At 34.8% G+C, this 20,660-nt stretch overlaps 1 protein-coding gene across 4 annotated transcripts in view; it reads left to right on the top strand.

Annotated features, from left to right (window-relative positions):
- Positions 1 to 20,660, top strand: part of KPNA1 (karyopherin subunit alpha 1) — a 92,462-nt gene that overhangs the window by 51,906 nt on the left and 19,896 nt on the right. For all 4 annotated transcript variants that reach the window (XM_012544554.3, XM_031959732.1, XM_031959734.1 and 1 more), the window contains 7 exons: positions 3,223 to 3,322; positions 4,660 to 4,754; positions 13,411 to 13,542; positions 15,658 to 15,746; positions 16,268 to 16,367; positions 16,613 to 16,776; positions 19,763 to 19,841. In XM_012544554.3, coding sequence (XP_012400008.1) covers positions 3,223 to 3,322; positions 4,660 to 4,754; positions 13,411 to 13,542; positions 15,658 to 15,746; positions 16,268 to 16,367; positions 16,613 to 16,776; positions 19,763 to 19,841 — 759 coding nt within the window. The remainder of the gene's footprint in view (positions 1 to 3,222; positions 3,323 to 4,659; positions 4,755 to 13,410; positions 13,543 to 15,657; positions 15,747 to 16,267; positions 16,368 to 16,612; positions 16,777 to 19,762; positions 19,842 to 20,660) is intronic.

The following is a 20,660-nucleotide window of genomic DNA, read 5'->3' as shown; positions in this document are numbered from 1 at the left end:
GCCCACACACAGACATATAGACTGCAATGCCCAACTTCCTCCAAGCTGCCTCTGCGCTGTGATGCCTCCATTTCCCACACTCTCTTCCCCCATTCTTCGCGCTCCCACTTCGGACCTTCACTGCTGCAGTGAATTCCCTCTGCAGTGGCTGTGACTTGCGCAGCATGCACTGTACATCCCCCCCCATCTGTTGTGGTGGCTGCTGTTACTGTACAAGGCTGCAGGCCGTCAGTTCTCCATCTTCTGCATCTCTCTCTCTTCCCCACACCACACACCCCAGCGTGGGAACTCACCTCACCTCGGTATCACCTCACACTCTGTCTCTGCCGCTTCAGCCCAGTGCTTGAAAGTGTGTGTTGCTAATGTGAGTTTAGGTCGAACATCACTTCCAGTCTGATTTTGCCATAATCCAGCAAGCCACATAAACGTCCTCAGCAGGCTGCAGTTTGAGGACCTCTGGTATAAAGCATTGATACTTAGGACTTCTAGAAGTCAGGCAAATCTTGCTCTAAGGCTTTATAGTATATAAGGGTCTCAAAATAAAACAAGCAACCAGTCTATTTAAACACAAAAAGAAAATAGAAATATTTTTTCAATAAGGTATCAGAATTTTAGAAGACCATATTTTCAGTAGTTTATAGGATTAATAGTAAAGTACTTAAAACACTTAACGCAACAGATGCAAAAATCTACAAGAATCATCCCAAAGAAACCTAATTTGTAAGGAAACAGACACCAGAAAAAGAAGAAAAAGCATACAATTACAGTCTGAAATACAAAAGGGGAAATTGACAGTTGTTCTCAAGTGGAGCCCCAAATCCAGGACATGCAGAAATTTAAGTCATAAGTAAAAAATTTCTCCCAAGGGGGTCCTTGCAAATGTAAGTACATTCAAAGGGCAAAATTTCATCCCAGATAAGATGTATACTTCCTACTCTCTGGCCTCTTCCAGAGCAATGCCGACTGTATCTCCTGCTGAGAGTTCTAGAATACTCTGGTATTACTGAAGAAGTATGAGGATGTTTTTCTCTTAATATATTTGGTTCAAGCCTCCATTTTTTGGTGTATCCTCTTTTCCATACTTTTAGTGATTAATGTTTCATTTACATTTAATCAGTTAACATAAAATAACTTTTACAAGGGCACATTTAACTTACAGAGACATCAAGATCAGCAATGTATATATTTTCACTCCATACCTGGAGGGGAGGACACTGTCCTCTGAATGTTCTACTGTGAGTCCTGGAGAAAGTGGTTTCCATCTTGATCTCTCTTCATAGCATTTGGACATGCAAAGTTCAATTCCAAATATGGTATAGTCTCTGGATATGTCTTGCATATTAGTTATCTCTGGGCTTGTCATTAACATTCTTCCTTGGAGCTTCGATGATGGAATGATTTTCTGATAAATACAGTATGAGCTTTACTTTTGGACCTCCAGGTGGCTTTGGCCTCTGATATTTTGAAGTTCATGAAGATCATAGAGCAAGAGGCCCTTGTTCTGATGTTTCCTGGCTTCAAATGGGAATCACCCCAAAGCTCTTCATAGCATTATTTTTCACCGTAGTACCAGTCATGAAGTAGTCAAACCAAATATAACCACAGTTCTTTGAATGCATCCAAATTATGACTTTGCAAACAGTCAAGAAGACCCTTCTTCATCACATACCAGAACCAGTACAAAATGTCTGAGTGCTCTGGGACTTTCTAAGGCATTTTCATTTCATGTCATCATGCTTCTATGGAAGCAGGCTCTTCAGTCTCTGCCATGTTGGGGGATTAAGTCAGCCAAGCATGATCTGTATTCAGATTCCATCAGTTCTTTTTTCAGAAGTGTATAGCATTTTTCATTTTTAAGTCCTTTAGAATTGTCTTAAATCATTGTAATTTTTGTTGTCTACTGTTTTTTAAAAAATGTATTGATTAAAAAGAACACGATGTAATTTTAAAAGCTGTCCTACAAAAAGGTGTCATACCTCTAAAAAGATGATTTTGAGAGTCGTCTTCAGCATTTTCAGTGATTCTAAATAGACTGCTCATTTGTGCCACCACACAGAAAAGATCATCATTTAGAGGTGACCTCATTGAATTACAGGTAGATATATTGTATGTAAATCATAAGAAAAGTATTTAGTGGACATATGATTGACTCTTACTGTATATAGTCAGTTATTGTATATGTCAAAGTTCATTTAGAAGTCCTAAAGCCTGAAACCTTGACAACCACCATGTCAACCTGATAAATACACAAATTAAATTTTGAGGGACAGTTAGTTGGTTCAGTGGATAGAGCACCAACCCTGAAGTCAGGAGGACCTGAGTTCAAATGTGGTCTCAAGACACTCATTTCCTACCAATGTAACCCTGGCAAGTCACTTAACCCCCCAACTGCCTCAGAAAAAAAAAAAATTGACAAATGTTTCACATTAATTCCTCCAAAAACCTTTCAAATGACTATATATCTATTGAGGATTTATCAAGCTTACTCTAAGTTCATGGTATTGGGTTTAGTGTTAATGGATATAAACATAAATAACATTAGTACTAATTGTCTTCAAGGACCTCACAATCTAATTGGGGAGACAGGACATGTACTTGTGTTATAACCTGTTAAGATGTTAAGTAGAGAGAGATTTGGGGCACATCTTTCCTTTTTTTTTATAATAGAACTGAATTGGAAAAATAGGGTCATTTTATTGTAACTGTTAAAGTGAAGGAAACTTCCCTGAATGTTCTGATCTGACTTATACTTGTTTGCTTTCTATTGTTTTTTGATGGCTACAATTTATGGTATTCTTGGCATATCACTTCTAAGGTGTGTCTTTCATTAAGGTTCCTTCCTTGACAACCTAAATGATAGGATAGGGATAAGGATAGGTCTATGATTTCATTCATAAAAGAAACTATTGAATAAAGAAACTTTTTAACAGAAGATCAGCAGCTTCTTAACAATTTGTAGTATTATAAGTATATCTAGAACATTGAGAGATTAAGTTATTTGCCTACGGTTATATGCCCTATCTATATCAGAAGCAGGACTTAAATTCATTTCTGTTATATATGTATGTATATGTTTTAATTTAAAACTCAAGCTAAACTTAGTTCCATGTGTTTGCCCATTATTACATTGTCTATACTTTTAAAATTTTTCTTAAAAAGTTATTTTTGTGAACCTATACTAGTATATTCATTTGATTATATATGAGTTTTGTGTTATTTCAGGGTGGTGTCATTACTTCTGATATGATTGAAATGATATTCTCCAATAGCCCAGAGCAGCAACTTTCAGCAACCCAGAAGTTTAGAAAATTACTTTCAAAAGGTGGGTTATGAATCTGTTATTGCAAGTATATGTTTTATAGATAGTTCCATTATATGACTTCCACAAAGCACATTCCTTATTATAGATCAGCATATCTTTAGTAATCTTTTTATCAGAAGAAAAATTTCATATAATTTATATAATCTATTCATAAGCATAGACTATATAAAATCTAATTTTTCTCACTTTAATTAGACTGGATATGACCAAAATGTTTCATTTCTAATATACTGCATAAAAGACTACTTACTGATTAGAGTTGTATTTAACAAACTCAAATTTTAGCTCTCCCTTTAGCCTTATTCCTTATTTTTCATTTAAGATTAAAAAAAAGACACAGAGAAAGAGACCATGTGAAAGGAGAATGAAGTAGCTAGTTTAGAAAAGAAAGTACTGATTTAGTCAGTTTGTCAAAGGTTTTGGTAATCTTGAATTTGTGGTGTTGTTCAGTTTCACATAATCAACTAGGATTGAGTGAGATTATATCCCTGACACAAATAAATCTTAGAATCTTAGAGTTAGAAGAAACAATAAAGATCACAGTGGAGAAAAAGGAAGAAAATAAATGCTTTCTCAAGGAAACAATAGCAGTGCTAGAAGAAAATCTTCATTAGTGGGTGATGCTAAGAATTTTTATACCTTTTATGAGATATCATCAAGCATAAAACTGTTGAAATTAGGGAGGATCTGGGCTGGGAGAAGATCTCTGATATTTGCCCTCCACCCTTTCTCAAGGGTGAGCAGAGTAAGACATTCTTAGTGGCAAAGAGTACTAAATGAGGAGTTGGAGGTTCAGGTTGGTGTGATCTTGCAAGATATGATGAGTTTCTAGAGACCATGATAATTGATCTGCTTCTAGAGTCAAAGGACATGGCATTAAAATCTGTCTGTAATTTAAATTACCTTGACATCTTGGACCTCAGTTTCTTCATCTTATAAATGAAGGGATTTGATTAAATTGCCTCCTTCCAACTCTAGATCTATAATCCTGATAAAAGTGATGACCATCATATATGAGTTCAAGAGTTTAGAATAAAATTACTTCTAAGTTTTGTTCTGGTGTTAAGATTTTATATCTATATATATGATTTTCCATATTTATGATTTTTGAGTTTAGATTTATGTTGATAAAAATTGAATAGTATTTATTTGATAAAACTTCATTGATAGTATAAGATGTATCTATTTCATTTGGTAGCAAACTTTTCTCATAAAAGGAAGAATAAAGGAATGAAAGAAACATTTGGAACTACTAATAAATATGTATATTAAAATTAAAAGTTAAACTTTTTTTTTTTTTTTTTTTTTGGTGTGTGTGTGTGTTGGGGGGAAAACAGAACCTAATCCGCCAATTGATGAAGTCATCAGCACACCAGGAGTGGTGGCCAGGTTTGTGGAGTTCCTCAAACGAAAAGAGAATTGTACATTACAGGTATGGAATTTTCTTCACTTTTTTGAATATTGTTTTGGAGTGAAAGAACACTGTTGACACACTGAAAACTTTCATGGCTTTGCTAATACCCGTCAGGTTCAGTCACTTGAGTTAATTTCTTTTTGAGTTGATAAGTCTTTCCGTTTGTACAGTGATTTACTTAAAAAAAAAAAAAAAAAAAAGACTAAATCCTTAAGAAACATTGGTAATAGAAGAAACTCATCATATGGAACACATTTTTGTAGTGCCTTATCTGTGATTCATAGTTATCACAGTCATAAAAAGGAGTTCAAAATTATTTTTTTTGAGTTATTAGTGGCTACTTCTCATTCTTGATCTGACCATGTTAGAGCAACATCAAGAAACTCTGGCTTCCTATGTTAGCTTATTTCCCTATTGAAAGAATATTTCATAGAAGCTTTGTTTCAATATTGCAATCCATGCATGATATAAGAGCAACAAAAAATATTTATTGAGCATCTACTATGTATTAGATACTAGGAAAAGATGTAAATTTTAAATCATATGTGACTCCTGAGTTGGAGCATATAGCCTTATAAGGAGCTAAAACACCAGCACAGAAGAACAATATCACATGAAAATAAATTTTTTAAAATAGTACTTGAGGTCTGAAAGAGGTGATTATTGCTGTTAGATGGAAATTGTCTTTCTGGAAGAGATTTTGAGTTGGGTTTAAAAAAGTGCCATATGATAAGTCATTGGGGCATTCTAGGAATAGACAGTTTAATGGGAAAACTTCTGGAAGCATAAAAGTATAGCACAAATTTAGGGCGCAGAAAGTAGTTCAGTTGCACAGAAGCCAAAGAGAAGAGAGTTGAGATTTGGGATAGAAAAAAAGGATGATGGCATATTTTGGAAGTAGAAAAATTTGAACTTATTTAATAGGCAATGGGGAGCCACTGAAACTTTTAGTTGTTGAACAGATCTTGACATAAGAAAGATTCTGGCCCTGGTGTGAAAAATGGATTAGAAGGAGGAAAATGTAAAGGTAGGAGGATCTGTAAATAAGATAATAAAGTATATCAGGCAAGTAGTATAAGAACCTATACTAGGATGGTGGCAGTGGAACCCAAGATGGATACAAGAAATGGCTATGAGATGTACAAATCCCTTGTAACTATAGGTCAACAACATATGAGAGAAGTAAATGGTAATCTAGGTGAACGATGGTGGTAAAAAGAAAATTATAAGGAAGAGCCTACTTAGGAAAGTATACCAGTTCTCATTTGAGAACACATGCACATAAACATACACCTCTGTCTCCAGGGAGTTAATTATCTACTGATATGATAAACTAGAAGATCAACTAATATTGAATTTATTTTGGATTGACAAATTTAATTTATTTAAATGTATTTCCAGTTGTATCAGAATTTGAAGAGATCACAATGCCACAACTCCCAGTAGCCTTTGGAGTTACTTTTGATCATTTGGTATAGTTCTTCAAATCAATTTTTGGAATTTTTGGTGTTCACCTTAAAAAATTAGCAAAGTGTCAAATCACCAGATTTTTTTTATGTTGAATTATATAGATCTAAGTTTACTAAGAACATAGTAAACATGTTTCTAAAAGAGCAAAAAATGGTATTGATAATAGTTTTCACTTATTTTACTGTCTGTTTTGTACATTGGGCTATTTTTTTAAACTAAGCACATTGATTGATAAATTCTATTATTTGATAATTCAGTCCATGATCGCAGGATTCTGCATTGATCTAAGACTTATGCCTCATGGGGAGTGAAACAAGCTGGTAAATTGCAGTCATTTCTGTAAGTTTCATGTGCTGCTGGTCTCCATATTTCTCACTGTTCAGAGCATTGTATAGATACATAGAATTATGCTTTTGAAATTTGTAAAGTATATTCAAGATATCTCTTCTTTTTAATCTCTTCCCATCCCCGCTTTCTTCTTCTCATCTACTCTGTTTCAGTGATGAATTACTTCAAGAAGGGAAAACAAGAAATCAAGAGAAGGTAGAGTACTTCAACCTTCCATCAAGTTTCCCGTTCCAGTTTGAGATTCACCCAATCCCCATTTGGATTAGGACTGTTTTATTAGACGATTCCTGTATTATATTTTGGTCCTTCTCAAAGACCAGGATGGTCATTGGCCATCTGTATATCAAGAACACCTAAAGAGCAAGGAAAAGGCATATATCAGAAGAGTAAATCCAGACAACCAATACTGCAGAGAACAGAGCCTGAGCTTCAAACAACCTTCTGAGAAGGAAATCAAAGGAACCAAAAAAGGAACTTTACTGCAGTCAGTTGCATGATATTTTTAATTGGATGAGGGAGGTAGGGAAAGTGGAAAAACTGAGTTGATTTGTCCATGATTATAATGTGAAAAAAACATCTCTTCTTCCATATTAGGAATTAAGAATGCCAGGGCAGTGCCGAATTTCTTCTTAGTTGAATTAGCTTTTGTGAATAGGTTCAGAATTCAGTGCTATAATGTGGCACAAAGATTTTATAGCCCTAAATTGAAAAGTGAATCCCACTCAGGCAATCACAGAGTGAGACAAATTCTATTTAGACTCTAGTAATAACAAAAAAGCACAGCATAATTCTATTATCAGCTATTTTCCCCCTAGATCACATAATCCTATAACATCTCATCATCATCTACTCAGATTTTTCTGGATATTTGAGCCCCAGAAAAATTTCCTTTAGACTTTTAACCCAATTTCTTTGTAAACAAGCACCCAGATTCCTTCCTTAAATTAGATATATTAGACAAATGTTTGAATGACTAAGGCTAAGAATGGGAAAAAATTTTTATACTGGGGAGTGTTTATAGGCAATAGTTGCAATAGTATTTTCATTCCCACATCAGCCTTTAATTCATGAGGCATTCCATTAGTTTGAGGACCAAGAGGAAATCCTTATTAGGGAAACTTTTAACCTGTTGGGCAGCTCTGTCACCCTATAAGAGCATCTCCAGTGTAACTTGGCTGCCAAAGAATACTAATTATCATTGGAGTGAAAAGAGGCAGAGAGGGCCCTTGTTAGTTATACTGCAGTTGAGCTCTTATCACTTTTCCTTTTTGTGTCCAGAGCACAAATTTTTTCTCTCCAAAATGTGACATATGGGGATAAGCAAAACCATTTTTAGAATGGAAAAAAGTTCTGGAGGAGGAGTTAGGATACTTCAAGTTAAGAACCCATGCCTTGCCATTTATTCAAGTGGGAAGAAGCTCTAAAGGGAGGTGGGGATGGCTTGGATATAAAGTTGTGGAAAGTAGAATACCAACTGGCTTGATGAGTTCCTGGCTGCTTGAAAAAACCTTAGGTTGAAACTTGTCCTCGAGTCTTCCTACCTTTTGGCTAGGGAGCCACATTGCACTTTGACCAAATTCAAAAGAAAATTTGGTTTCTACTTTACCTTTGCGACTGTCTGTAAAACCTATCCCCATAGGCAAAGGAGAGCAAGAGATAGGAACGTGATATTGCTAGAGAGCTGTTCCTCACTGCCCACTTGGCTCTAACTAGGAGGAATCACTCAGTGAAATGTTCAGAACCTAAGGGAAAAGCAGTTAATTACAGAAGACAGACATATTTACTGTGGACATTGTAGTTCTGTGTCCTTTACCAATTTATTACTTGAGAGAGACCATATAGTCTCTTTCATATTAGATCATTGATGTGGTATAAAATCTGGAGGGTTGGTAACATCATTGTAGTATTTGAGGACATCAGCTTTTTAAAAGGAGGAGGGCTGGGTAGCCAGGTCAGAATACTAAAATTTAGTTTTCCCCATTTAGGAAATGCAGATAGTACTGGAATATGGATAGTGTTCTCTTGGGGATGCCCTGGGCTGTCTCTTCCTAGATTTCCTTAGTTCATCTCTTTAATGACTATCAATTTGAACCTGTCATCTCTTAAGATCTCTTTGGCTTAGTGAGGTGCTTTAATACCCTTGTGCCTACTTTATAAAAGGCAGCTAAAAACAGAAGTAAATTATCTTATAGCCCCAAACATTGGACAGAGGTGCTGCATCTTAAAATTATGAATTTAATAAGATTGACTTGTTTTTCCCTTTGACACTCCCTCTTCCTGACTTAATGCAATAAATTGGAGTAAGTCCTTTCTTACCCCTCCTGTTGGTCCTTCTGCTTTTGTTGGAAGGTTGCTCAGAGCTCAGGCACTGTTCTCTGCAGGGTTTGATGTCTAGGTTTACTTTTCTGATATGAGACTCTCTTTTCACTTGCTCTCTAGGTGAGCCTGATGTAAAATGGGCGACCAGTGATCCTAGCATTTGCTAGAAAACAGTGAGACCTGCAAGGTGGCCAGCAAGAGTCCTGATCCAAATGGAGAAGGGGGACCAGGCGTACTTCAGCATGGAGTGGGAAACTTGATGGGAGGTCAGAAGTACTCCACCTTCTTTGGATTTCTCATTTTCCCTCTCTTAAAAGAATCCATCACTAGGAGGTAGAGATTGAGAAGGAGAAAGAGAAAACATCAATTCTTAATAATGTCCCACATATCTTCCAGTTGTAGCTGGTTTTAGTAACCTCCTCATGATGAGAGATGGAGCCAGGGCAAATAAAACCTACCGAAAATATCTACTGCTTGATGGCTTGTTTAGTTCTCCTCCACATGGTGCCAGACTTAGAACACTGCAAAATCTTGAGACTGGCCCTTAGAGAACTAAAGAGGTAAAATAATCAAAATAAGAATAGTAAAAGTTAATCTGGCTGCTACTTTTTTCTGCAGGTGATTATTTGTTTAAAATACAAGTTCTTAAAGGAAATTGTTCATTTGGAGATTTATCATTCATCACACTTAAATGCTTTTAAACTTTAGAAGTATTTGATTTAATAGTTTTGCTTGCATAGCACTGTAAAAAAAAATATTGAATTTTGGAATTACTTTCCAGATATTACTCAAATTTTGTTCCCATTTTAAAAATTAATAGCATACATAATTTAAAACTTATGATGTGCAAGACACAGAAAGAGAAAAATAAAACATTGTCCCTGTCTTAAGGAATTTGTGGACTAGTAGGAAGATAAGATGTGTCCACAGATATTATAATGCTATAAGTGCTTAAGAATTAGAAGTAGAATTACAGAGGACTTAGAAATTGATTTTAGCTAGAAGAATCAGAAATTTTAGAGAATAGAGGACCTGAACTGAGCTTTTAATGATAGGTAAGATTTCAGCTGATAGAGAAGAATACATTTCTCTTTTTAAAGGGGTGACATGAGTAAAGACAAATTGAGGTGGAGGTTTGGGATCAGTTTAGGGAATAAGCTGTATTGGCTATAGCACAGTATGGTATAACATAAACTTGCAAAAATAGATTGGACCTAGCTAGACGATGGAGTTTGTCTTTTGTGGAGGAGGTAATGAAAAACTCGTAAGTTCTTTTGACTTCCCAATCACAAAGTAACATTTGGATATGGATAGAGGAAAAATTAATCACCAGGTATGGTAACTTATTAGCAAGTTATTGTGGTAATCTACCAAATGATACCTGAAACTAGAGGATAATGACAACGGGAATAGAAAATTATAGTTCATTATGCTACTATAAAGAACAAATTGATAAATCTTAGAGACTGATCTGCATATAGCATGCATGCAGGATAGGAAGAAGCAAGAATAACACCCAACTCTTAAGTGATTTGCAATAACTAGGCAATTGAGTGACAAAGAGAATGTTGTTAGTTTACTAACTATGGGAACATGGACATTTCACTGTCCTTAGCCTCAATTTCTGCCTCTATAAAATGTTGTTTAGGGGCAGGTCTTCATAAATTCTAAAAAACTATTTTTAAAAATATATATGGTATTTCTATTAACAGAAACAGGAAGGTAGAAGAAAGAGGTTTGGGGAAAACATGAGTTGGTTCTAAATCTGCTGTTTTTGAATGCCAGTAGAACATCCAGGCAAAGTGATTCACTAGGTGGTCGGAAATGTTGGTCCTGGAGCTCAGGAGAAAAGTTAAGGCCAGAGGTAAAGATTAGAAAGCATCTGTGTTAAAGTCACTTTGTGGGGATGGATAAGAGTCTGGGGAAAGGGAGAGAAAAAAGAGAAAACAAGAAAATGGCCCAAAAACAAGATCTTGGGAAATCAACTGAGAAGAAACAAGAGCTATGAGAGTCCAATAATCTCTTAAGTCAAGGGAAGAGGTACTATTAATGGTGTTGTTAGCTTTGCTAGCTGCTGAAGAGGTATTGAAAAGTTTAAAAGATTGAGGATTAAGAAAGCAAAATTATTCAAAGTTGGGTTAAAGGTTGGAATGAAAGCCATATATTGTACAAAGATTTAAAATGTTATATGAGCGATAAAGTAGAGGCAACACAAATAAACATGCTTCTTACACATGGGCAAATGTGATAATAATAAATTGGTTGGATACTGACAGGAATAATATACCACTCTCAGTGAAAACAAGCTCAAATACAAATACAATAATTGATCCAGTAACAGCACATTTCCTCCATAAGTGGAATGAACTGTATCCTATATTAAAAGGCAATAATAACAGATATACCAATCAGTTAATACCTGTGTTCTCTGCCCCACTTTCAGAAAACAAAGAATGTTTATGCCATTTTCTAGTATGTTTACTAGACTTACTTCAAGATCATAGTAGGCTCATAGATTTAGAAGTAAAAGTGATCTTAGAGATCATCTAAGTCAGAGGTTATCAAACTTGAAAGTTGCTCATAATCCCATTGGAGGAACCAGTTGTAATTGGGAATGTAATTGAGAAATGCTTAGCAAAGTGAATAAAAATATAATGTTAATTTGAAATTTTCTAAGTCATTGTGCGGCCAGAAAGAATCCAGTTTTATTTTTACTTGATGTAATTGATCTAGGCCATCCCCACTTTTTTTTTTTTTTTTTTTTTTTCCTGAGGCAATTGGGGTTAAGTGACTTGCCCAGGGTCACACAGTTAGGAAGTGTTAAGTGTCTGAGACCTGATTTGAACTCAGGTCCTCCTGACTTCAGGGCTGGTGCTCTATCCACTGCACCACCTAACTGCCCCTTCATTTTTTACAGGACAAGAAACCCAGTAACTTAAAGTCATACAGGTATTAAGTAGTGGCAAGATCAGATTCTTTGGTTCCATATCCAATACTAATTGTTTCACACTGAATATATGGGCCTCCTTTTTTACTTGACTACTGTTTCACAGATAGTAGAACCTAAATTCAATTCCAGATCCTCTGACTCCAGATTCATCCTTAGGGACATCCATAACACCATGTTTTAGCTGTCACCCTTTCCACCTCTCCACTACTTTATTTTATAACCTGCAACTTTATGAAGTTATTGTCTTAGTGTCTCTGCTGATCCCTTAGTACTTTCTGTGTCTAGGGTCACACAGCTAGTAAGTGTTAAGTGTCTGAGACTGGATTTGAACTCAGGTCCTCCTGACTTCGGGGCAGGTGTTCCAGCCACTGCACCATCTAGGTGTCCCTTTATGTCTATAACATTGTAAAGTACCTGCCACAAAGTGGGCACTTAATACATATTTAATAATTGATTGAGTTGTGGGGTTTTTAGTATAAATATATGTCAAACTTTGTCTTAGGTTTTTTCTGTATGTCTTGATAATCACTTGATAATCATATGGTTTGGGGTGGTTTTGTTTTTAATGTGATTAATTATGTTAATTGTTTTCCTAATGTTGAACTATCCTTGTATTCTTGATATAAATCCAGTTTAATTACAATAAGTGTTTTTTTGGGGGGTAAGAAACTAATCTTTTTGTGAAGATTGTATTTAAAAATTTTGAGTCTTTAGTTCTTTTTTGTGGTTTTACCTTTCCTTGGTTTAGATAGTAGGGATATATTTGTGTCATGAACAAGATTTTGGTATGATATTCTCAATTTTGGGGGGGGAAATATGTGTAATATAGCTATTGTTCTTTAAAGTTTGAAAAAAATTCTTCAAATCCATCTAGAGTAGGAGGTTCCTGTAATAACTTATCTAATGTTATTGTCTTAACTTATTAATTCTTATACCTTATGTTTCAGAACTTTCTCATTACTGGAAGGCCATCCTTTTCTTCCTCTGTTTTTTCTATTATTTTTATCTTTGTCCTAGTTATCATTTTATACATTTTTTTCCTTGCCTTTGCTTTAAACTTTTACACTTACACCCCCTCCCAAAAGTCCTTTTATTTGTTTTTGATTTATCTTTAACTCCTTCTTGACCTAAAGTTAGTCATTCTGTATGTTGCATGAATAAAAAGGCATTTATTAAGCACTTACTATATGCCAAGGACTTTGCTAAGTGTGGGGAATATGAAAAAGAACAGTCCTTTCTGTCATGGAGCTAACATTCTAATTGGAGGAGACGACACATATAGGAAGGGTCAACATCAGGGTGAGTAGAAAATCCTGGTGGGCCAAATGGCATAGTGACAGATCAAATGGTATAGCCCAGAAATATTATAGTTGATGATTCATTGAAGTGGCATGACTACATAAAATGTTCCTTTAGTTTGTGATACTCAGTTTAGAATTTCAGTTTATCTATTAAAAGACCCTTAACCTGCTGAAAACCACCATTAATATTATCTTATTCTCATTTTCTTTAGTCAAACTCTTGAGTATTCTTCATGTTGTATAAGTTGTGACCTATACCAATAAAAAAATATTTTTATTTTCATAGTTTGAATCAGCTTGGGTGCTGACAAATATTGCTTCAGGGAATTCTCTTCAGACTCGAATTGTGATTCAAGCAGGAGCTGTGCCAATCTTCATAGAGCTGCTGAGCTCAGAATTTGAAGATGTGCAGGAGCAGGTAAAGAAACAAATATAAAAGAAAAGAAAATTAAAATTGCTGAGTAAAAAACCATCAGGCTTTCAGTACTAGAATAAGTTTTCCCTTCAACGTTATTTAAAAATCAATCCATGTTTCTCAGAGGGGGACATTTCATAAACCCAATATTAACTGAAATGAAAACTTAGACTCAGAATCCAGGTCTGGAATATAGTCACTGGGAATTATTTTGAGTGAAAAATTTTGTGAAACATAGCACTGATCATTTATTAATTGATTGTTAATTCAGCAAAAATGTGGTCATTTTCATTGTTTTTATGTATAGAAACTATATGATGTAGAATTGCGTATTTATAACATAGATATAACATATAAAGAATTATATACAGACAGAAGTACTTCTACAGAATTACATAGGACAATATGTATTAGTTTTGGAAAAAACTTTAAAAAAAGAATGATCAAGAGCATTAATTGCTATAAAATATAATTTTACTTTGAAATAAAAATTTTCATCTTATTGTTTTCTTACGTATGAAAAAAATGGACTACATTAATTGACATAATAGCTTGGTATTCTTTGAGGTATTCTTAAATTCCATTCCTTTTGGTTAAGAATGTCTGGCATAGTTCAGTGTGGATACAAAAAAAGGTAAAACAAACAATCCCTACTCTCAAATAGCTCTTGCAGACAACAACTATGTCCAAGCAAGGTTGAATTGTGAATAATAATAGTCTCATTATTATTAAGGAAGTTGGGAAAGACTTCTTGTAGATCTTTATTTGAGTCTTGAAGAAAGCCAGGAGGAGGCAGAAAGGAGAAAAAAGACTTCCAGGCGCATTGGAGTCAGCCAGTAAAGATGGCCATAAGTTGGACAATGAAGTATCCTTCCATTGAGCTCTCCCTCCCTTTTAACAGAAAAACAATCAAAAACTAACCAACAATGCATATATATCATATTATACTTAAAACACCCTTCCTCTTTAGTGAGATAATTTCATCATCTATTCTACAGGACCACAACATTGGTCATTATATTGGGCTTTTTAGCTGAAGTTACAATTTCTCTTTGAGCTCTGGTTATGCTTTCGTTGTTCATCATTTCCTACAAAGTGGTAGACTATTTTTTCCCAAGAAAAAATGTACTTTGAGAGGCACAAGAATGCTGGGATATTATGTATGTGTATAATAAAAATGTCACTAGGAAGAAATGAATGCTGAATCAAGTTTCTGAGGAAAAGATAGGGGAAAGGGATAGGATCAAAGATAAGAGGAGGTGGAATTAATCTTAAATGTTGGGATTTTTTTTTCCTCTGAGACAAAAGGGAAGGAAGAGAGACTAGGTAACTGGTATCTTGACTTGAATCTGATAAAAGACATTAAAAGTGTACTCTCATTTAAAAAAAAAAATTAAGATTGATTCAGGTTTTAGGCCATATGGTCAAATATGGTTGTTATAATAATAATAATAGTTAAATACTATCAATTTTAGCTCTCTTAATGCATATTTTAAAAGATTTTTTTTTCAAATTTTAAATAGTTTTATTTTGAAAAAACAGACTTATTAACAACCTGAATCCCATTACAAAGTGTGTTTGATGAAAAAGTTTATTATTAAACAAAAACAAGGAGTATGGTACCCTTTGACAATATGTACTAATATCTACTAATACACACTGTCAGATAATTATTATTGTTCCCTCCATCTCCCATTCTTGCTTTTCATTTTTCTTTTGTGTAAATGAGTTGAATTGGGAACTATCTTTTTGCTTGTATCTCTATCCCCAGTGCTTGGTACAATGCCTGGCACATAAAAAGTGCTCAATCTATTCTTGTTTGTTTCCTTCCTTCTTCTTTCCCCCTAGAAATATGAATCTTTGTCATCAGATCCACTTTGTTGTTGTTGTTGTTCAGTCGTGTCCGACTCTTCGTGACCCCATGGACCATAGCACGCCAGGCCCTTCTGTCCTCCACTTGCTAGTCATGAAATGAATGTCATCATGTATTTTTAGATATAATGTAATAGGTGGCTAACATAGGAGCGATACATTAATAGGTAATGGTAGCATCTACCTCTTATTAAGATGGAATTAATCTACTGTGAAACTCTTTACTAACCAATCATTCTTTCACAGGCAGTCTGGGCTCTTGGTAATATCGCTGGAGACAGCACCATGTGTAGGGACTATGTGTTAGACTGCAACATTCTCCCCCCTCTATTGCAGTGAGTATCTGTCATTTGAGTTCAAAGTTTTGGTGAAAGGAAAACATTTCTATATGCCCCCAGTTCACTATAGCATTGGAAGTAATTTTAGATTACCTATTTTCTAGTTGAGGCATAATGAGATAGTGGAAAGAGGTACTGTTTTTGGAGGCAGAAGAGGCCTAGATTCAAGTCTGACTTTCTTTGACCAGGGATAGATCACATCTTCAAGCCTTAGTTTTCTCATCTGTATAAATGGGAAAATGGTCACTACTTCACAGGGTTATGAATCGAATGAGAATGTTTTTGTAAAATGCTATTTGATAGTCACAGTAGTTGTAGTAAATGTTATGATAATGATGGTAATGATGATTATTATTACTCTGACCCTGAATTAGGGTTTGAAATTCTGAATTCATATAGTCCAAATTAATAAGGTTTCACTATTACAGAGAAGCACATCTTTATTTCTCAGTAGCATCAAAAGTTTCCCTGCTGCCACTTGACCAAGAATTACATTTTAATTTTTTGTGTTCCTATAGACTACTTTCAAAGCAGAACCGTTTGACCATGACTCGGAATGCAGTGTGGGCCTTATCTAATCTCTGCAGAGGGAAGAATCCATCTCCAGATTTTGCAAAGGTATATATTTGTGAAAAATTGAGAATTACGGGGAGGGGGGAAGGGGAACATAAGGACTGAGGCCAATTTCAGATGTTAAAAGAGGAAAAAAGAAGAGATTGTGTATAAGTCTAAAGACTGCACAGGTACAGTTTTCCCAATAGATCATCATATATTTGCCTGTTTGCTTTCTTGAGTATTTTCCTACTTCTGGCTTAAACTTCAGTGTGACTGAATTTTCACAACTCATATCAATCTTTTTGCAGGTTTCCCCTTGTCTGAATGTACTTTCTTGGTTGCTGTTTGTTAATGACACTGATGTGCTAGCCGATGCATGCTGGGCACTATCATATCTGTCAGATGGACCCAATGATAAAATCCAAGCAGTAATTGATGCAGGAGTATGTAGGAGACTAGTGGAGCTACTGATGTAAGAATTTAATATCTGTCATTTTGTTTCCGTCTATCATTAGTGTTCAAGTTTTTTTATTTGACTGCAAGTACTGGTGTATTATTAAGGGAGGAGGGTGGGTGTTTTTTGTTTGCCTTGTTTATATGTATGCTCCATCCCCCGGTTGTTCATGGGTACAACCTTTAAGCCCTTATCTTTTGCCTTTAGTAGGATGTAGGGTCAAAAAGAGGACGGCTACCTGCTTCTGTGCCCTAGGGCAATATTTTATGGACCCAGGCTAATTATTCAGTGAGGCAGGGGTATGCCATCCCCCAAAAGAACACAGAGGGAGGAATGTACTCTAGCCACCACCAGTGACCTTATAGCTCTGACATGCTGTTTCCCTTCCTGAAGATTTCAAAGATCAGTAGAAGGTAGGAGAGAATTATAAGCTGATATCAGAGGATGCCCTGTTCTTCCAAAAACTGTCACCTTAAAATAACCAACACCATTAATGTAGTTTTGTTAGGGAATGTTTTTTGTTTTTAATTATATGGCTTTCTGAAAGATTTTAACTTTCAGGGAAAGCAGGAAAGTCAAGGAGATTACTGTTTTCTGGCTCTCTGTTTACTCTAAAAATTATTTCTTCTATAGCTGATACTTAATCTTTATCTCCTAAGAATGTTGTAAGACTAGATTTAGGTGATGGTTGTTTTTCAGAAGTAATAGTTATATGTTGACTCAACCACCCATATAGGAAAAAAAACATTTTCCCAGTTTTCATCATGTAAAAATTCAGAGATAATTAGTTTTTCTGTAATGATTTTGTTATCAGACTATCATTTCAGGTATTCATTCTAAATTTTCATAGCCATATTTAGTGGTCTAGAACCCATGTAAACCTGGGTTACCATTTCTGACACACATAGGATATGTCAAAAGTCTTTCTCCAGTTTTAAAACTTAAAACTGTCCTAAGACTTTTGGATCACTATTTATATGTGACTATGCCTGGGCAAATCACTTAATCTCTCAGTGTTTCAGATAACTCTAGAGTAGAAAGCACTTTTCATTCCTTAGCCCCTGTGTCAGTGGCATGCTTCTGTTCCCCCATAGTTATATATTCCTGATTGGTTAATGAGCTGTGGTTGAATTAAAAAGTTTTTAAGCAAAAGCAGCCCCCCATATTTGCTTTTACAGAAGAAAAGACTATATAAACTTCACGTATACTACCTATATAACCCAGCCACCTCAGTGCTATTTATTCTGTGAAAAAGGTTAAGTAAATTAAAGAATAGTTAATTATTCTTGCTTTGTCAAGACTTCAGGCTATATATAGTATTAGAAAATAGCAGCCTCTGAGTGATTGAGTATCCTAGTAGGTGACCAAATTAGACTAGACAAAATTACCCACTAAAAAGTGAACATTCACTTTCTTTATCTCACACTTGGTGTTTAATTCCTTATGTTTGCATAGGTGCCTTGATGTTGATTATGATTTATAATTAATACTACATTTTATTTCTGTATTCTGTGTTTTATGATGCTTTTAATTGTGACGTAAGATGTAATGAAGTCACTTCTATTTACTGTTTTTATTGATCACCTGAATTTGAAAATGTACTTTTTGAATTTATAAATTGCCTAGTTCAGGTGAGGCTGCTAATACTTTTGACTTAGACCTAATTAAGGAATGTCTCTACAAGGCAATATAAAATTCAGTAGGAATAAGGTCAAATTGAGAACAGAGACAACAATATTATTACAGAAAGGAAGAAAGTATCAGAAAAGAAAAACCTGTCAGTCATAGCTGCCCACAAGCTGTGTGTGAGACAATACAGTGTATTATTTATATGTACACATAAACACATGTATTTGCTCAAAGGACTTATATGCTCAATTATAATGCTCAAAGGACAGGAACTAGCCTGTCATTTCTGTTCTAGAAAAGAGAATTCAAACAATATAATCTTTAAAAAAAAAAAAAAACTTTTAAAGGGGTTTTAATTATGATCAAATGAAAATAAATAACAAAAGATTGGTGGAATTAGTGTTCTCTGAAGAAGAGAAGGTTGAGGCAATTCAATTATTGTCTTCAAACAAGTTTTATGAGCAAAATGTTAATCATTATCTCTGGACTAACTAGAAGAAAAGAGATTTAAATGAAATTATGAAGATTTTTAATTGTAAGAAAGAACTTCAAGCAAAGTTTTTAAAACACTGAGATATGCTAGTGAGAAAAATGATAGCTTCTTCAGATATAAACATATACGAGAGACTAGTATGTAGAGCTGGGACATAGACCCCCCCCTTAGAGAGTATTTACTCTTATCATTTTAAAGATAGAGAAACTGAAGCTTCTATGGCATAAATGTTCATTTCTCTAGAAGTCACTTGGTATCCTTAAGCTCTAATCCCATCTAGCTCTAATCCCTACCTGGTGAATATTTTTTAGTGTATTAAGTCCCCCAAAAAATAACAAAGGGGTCAACACATAACTTTTCAAAAAAATGTTTTGGCATTTGCTTCCAACCCCTCTGTACCTTGGTGTTTTCATAAGGAACCAGGAACAAAAAAGGTTTGGTCCAGCCTTCTGGTGACAAGCTTTTCTCTACTTTGCTAGTACTAAAAACATTTTCTCCTATCTGTACAACTGTATTTTGAAATACAATTACAAGTAGGTTCTATAATTTTTCTTTGAAATGAAAATTGTTTTCTTTGCTATGTTGATTTAAAAAAATGCAGTGTGTCAGATCCTTCAAGATATTTTAAAATTCCAGTCCTTTTAGTGCTAGACTAATCCTCAGACAGGCCCAGAATATGTATATGAGACACACATCTCTTGGGTCTGTAATTTAAGCTTATCCAGGATGTTAAGGGCTACCAGAACCTGTCCTATTCTGATATAGTTTTCAGACACAAAAGATCACCTTAATTCCATGGTGAGGTAGCATAATATAAGACATTAATGGGTGGATCACATTAAATAAATTGTTGTGAAAAATAAATCTTTTTTATAATTGCAGGCATAATGATTACAAGGTGGTTTCTCCTGCTTTACGGGCTGTAGGAAACATTGTTACAGGTGATGATGTTCAGACACAGGTATGATTTGAGTAGTTACAGTACACTTAGCCACATAAACTTAGCCACATTTTTTAAATGAGAATTATATATTTCCCATTTATTTGAAGCATTGTGCTAAGATGTGGAAATGCAAAGGCAAAAAGTGAGAGTCCTTTCTCTCAAGGATCTTAAATTCTACTAGAGGGAAAAAGGAGTAAAGATTAATTTTTTTTGTAAACAAGATTTATATACATGTAATGTATAATGGATACTATGCTGTATGGGTAAGTGATGTCCAGCACTTTTCCTTTAGTATTTATATTGTTATTCAATTCAATATGTTGAGGTTTTACTGCAGTTAGCTGCTTTTTAAACCTTTCATCATATCCAATGATTGTTTTGTTGGCCTACATCCTTTGTTGTTTTTAGTTCCTGTATAAGCCAATCTCTCTGTAGCCAAACTTGTTTTTTAAGCTAAAAGTACTCATGATGTACCTCAGCTGATTATAACAGCTTGATTTCCTTTTGCTTCATTATCTTCATCCTTCCCTCTCTTTAAATTGACTTTCATAACATTCCATGATTTGGCGTCATTCTACTATTATCTTCCAGTATTCCCTTGTGATAACCTTCTTTGGAAGTTAAGCCAATTTGATCAGTGTATTCTGAAACCAGGACACTGTCCTATCTCTTTGCCTTTGTTCAATCTTTCCCACTTTGTGGAGTGCCTTCCCTCCTTTAAAATCTTAATTAATTTTCAAAGCCTAAACACAGCAAAGTGTAATGGAAGAAGCACTGAATTGGGAATTAGGAAGCCTAAAAGTGAACCTACTTTGTACTTTATGACATTGAGCAAGT

The sequence above is a fragment of the Sarcophilus harrisii genome, chromosome 3 (genome assembly GCF_902635505.1).
Source record: "Sarcophilus harrisii chromosome 3, mSarHar1.11, whole genome shotgun sequence".
In the NCBI taxonomy this organism is placed as follows: Eukaryota; Metazoa; Chordata; class Mammalia; order Dasyuromorphia; family Dasyuridae; genus Sarcophilus; species Sarcophilus harrisii.
This window is presented reverse-complemented; position numbering and strand designations above follow the sequence as displayed.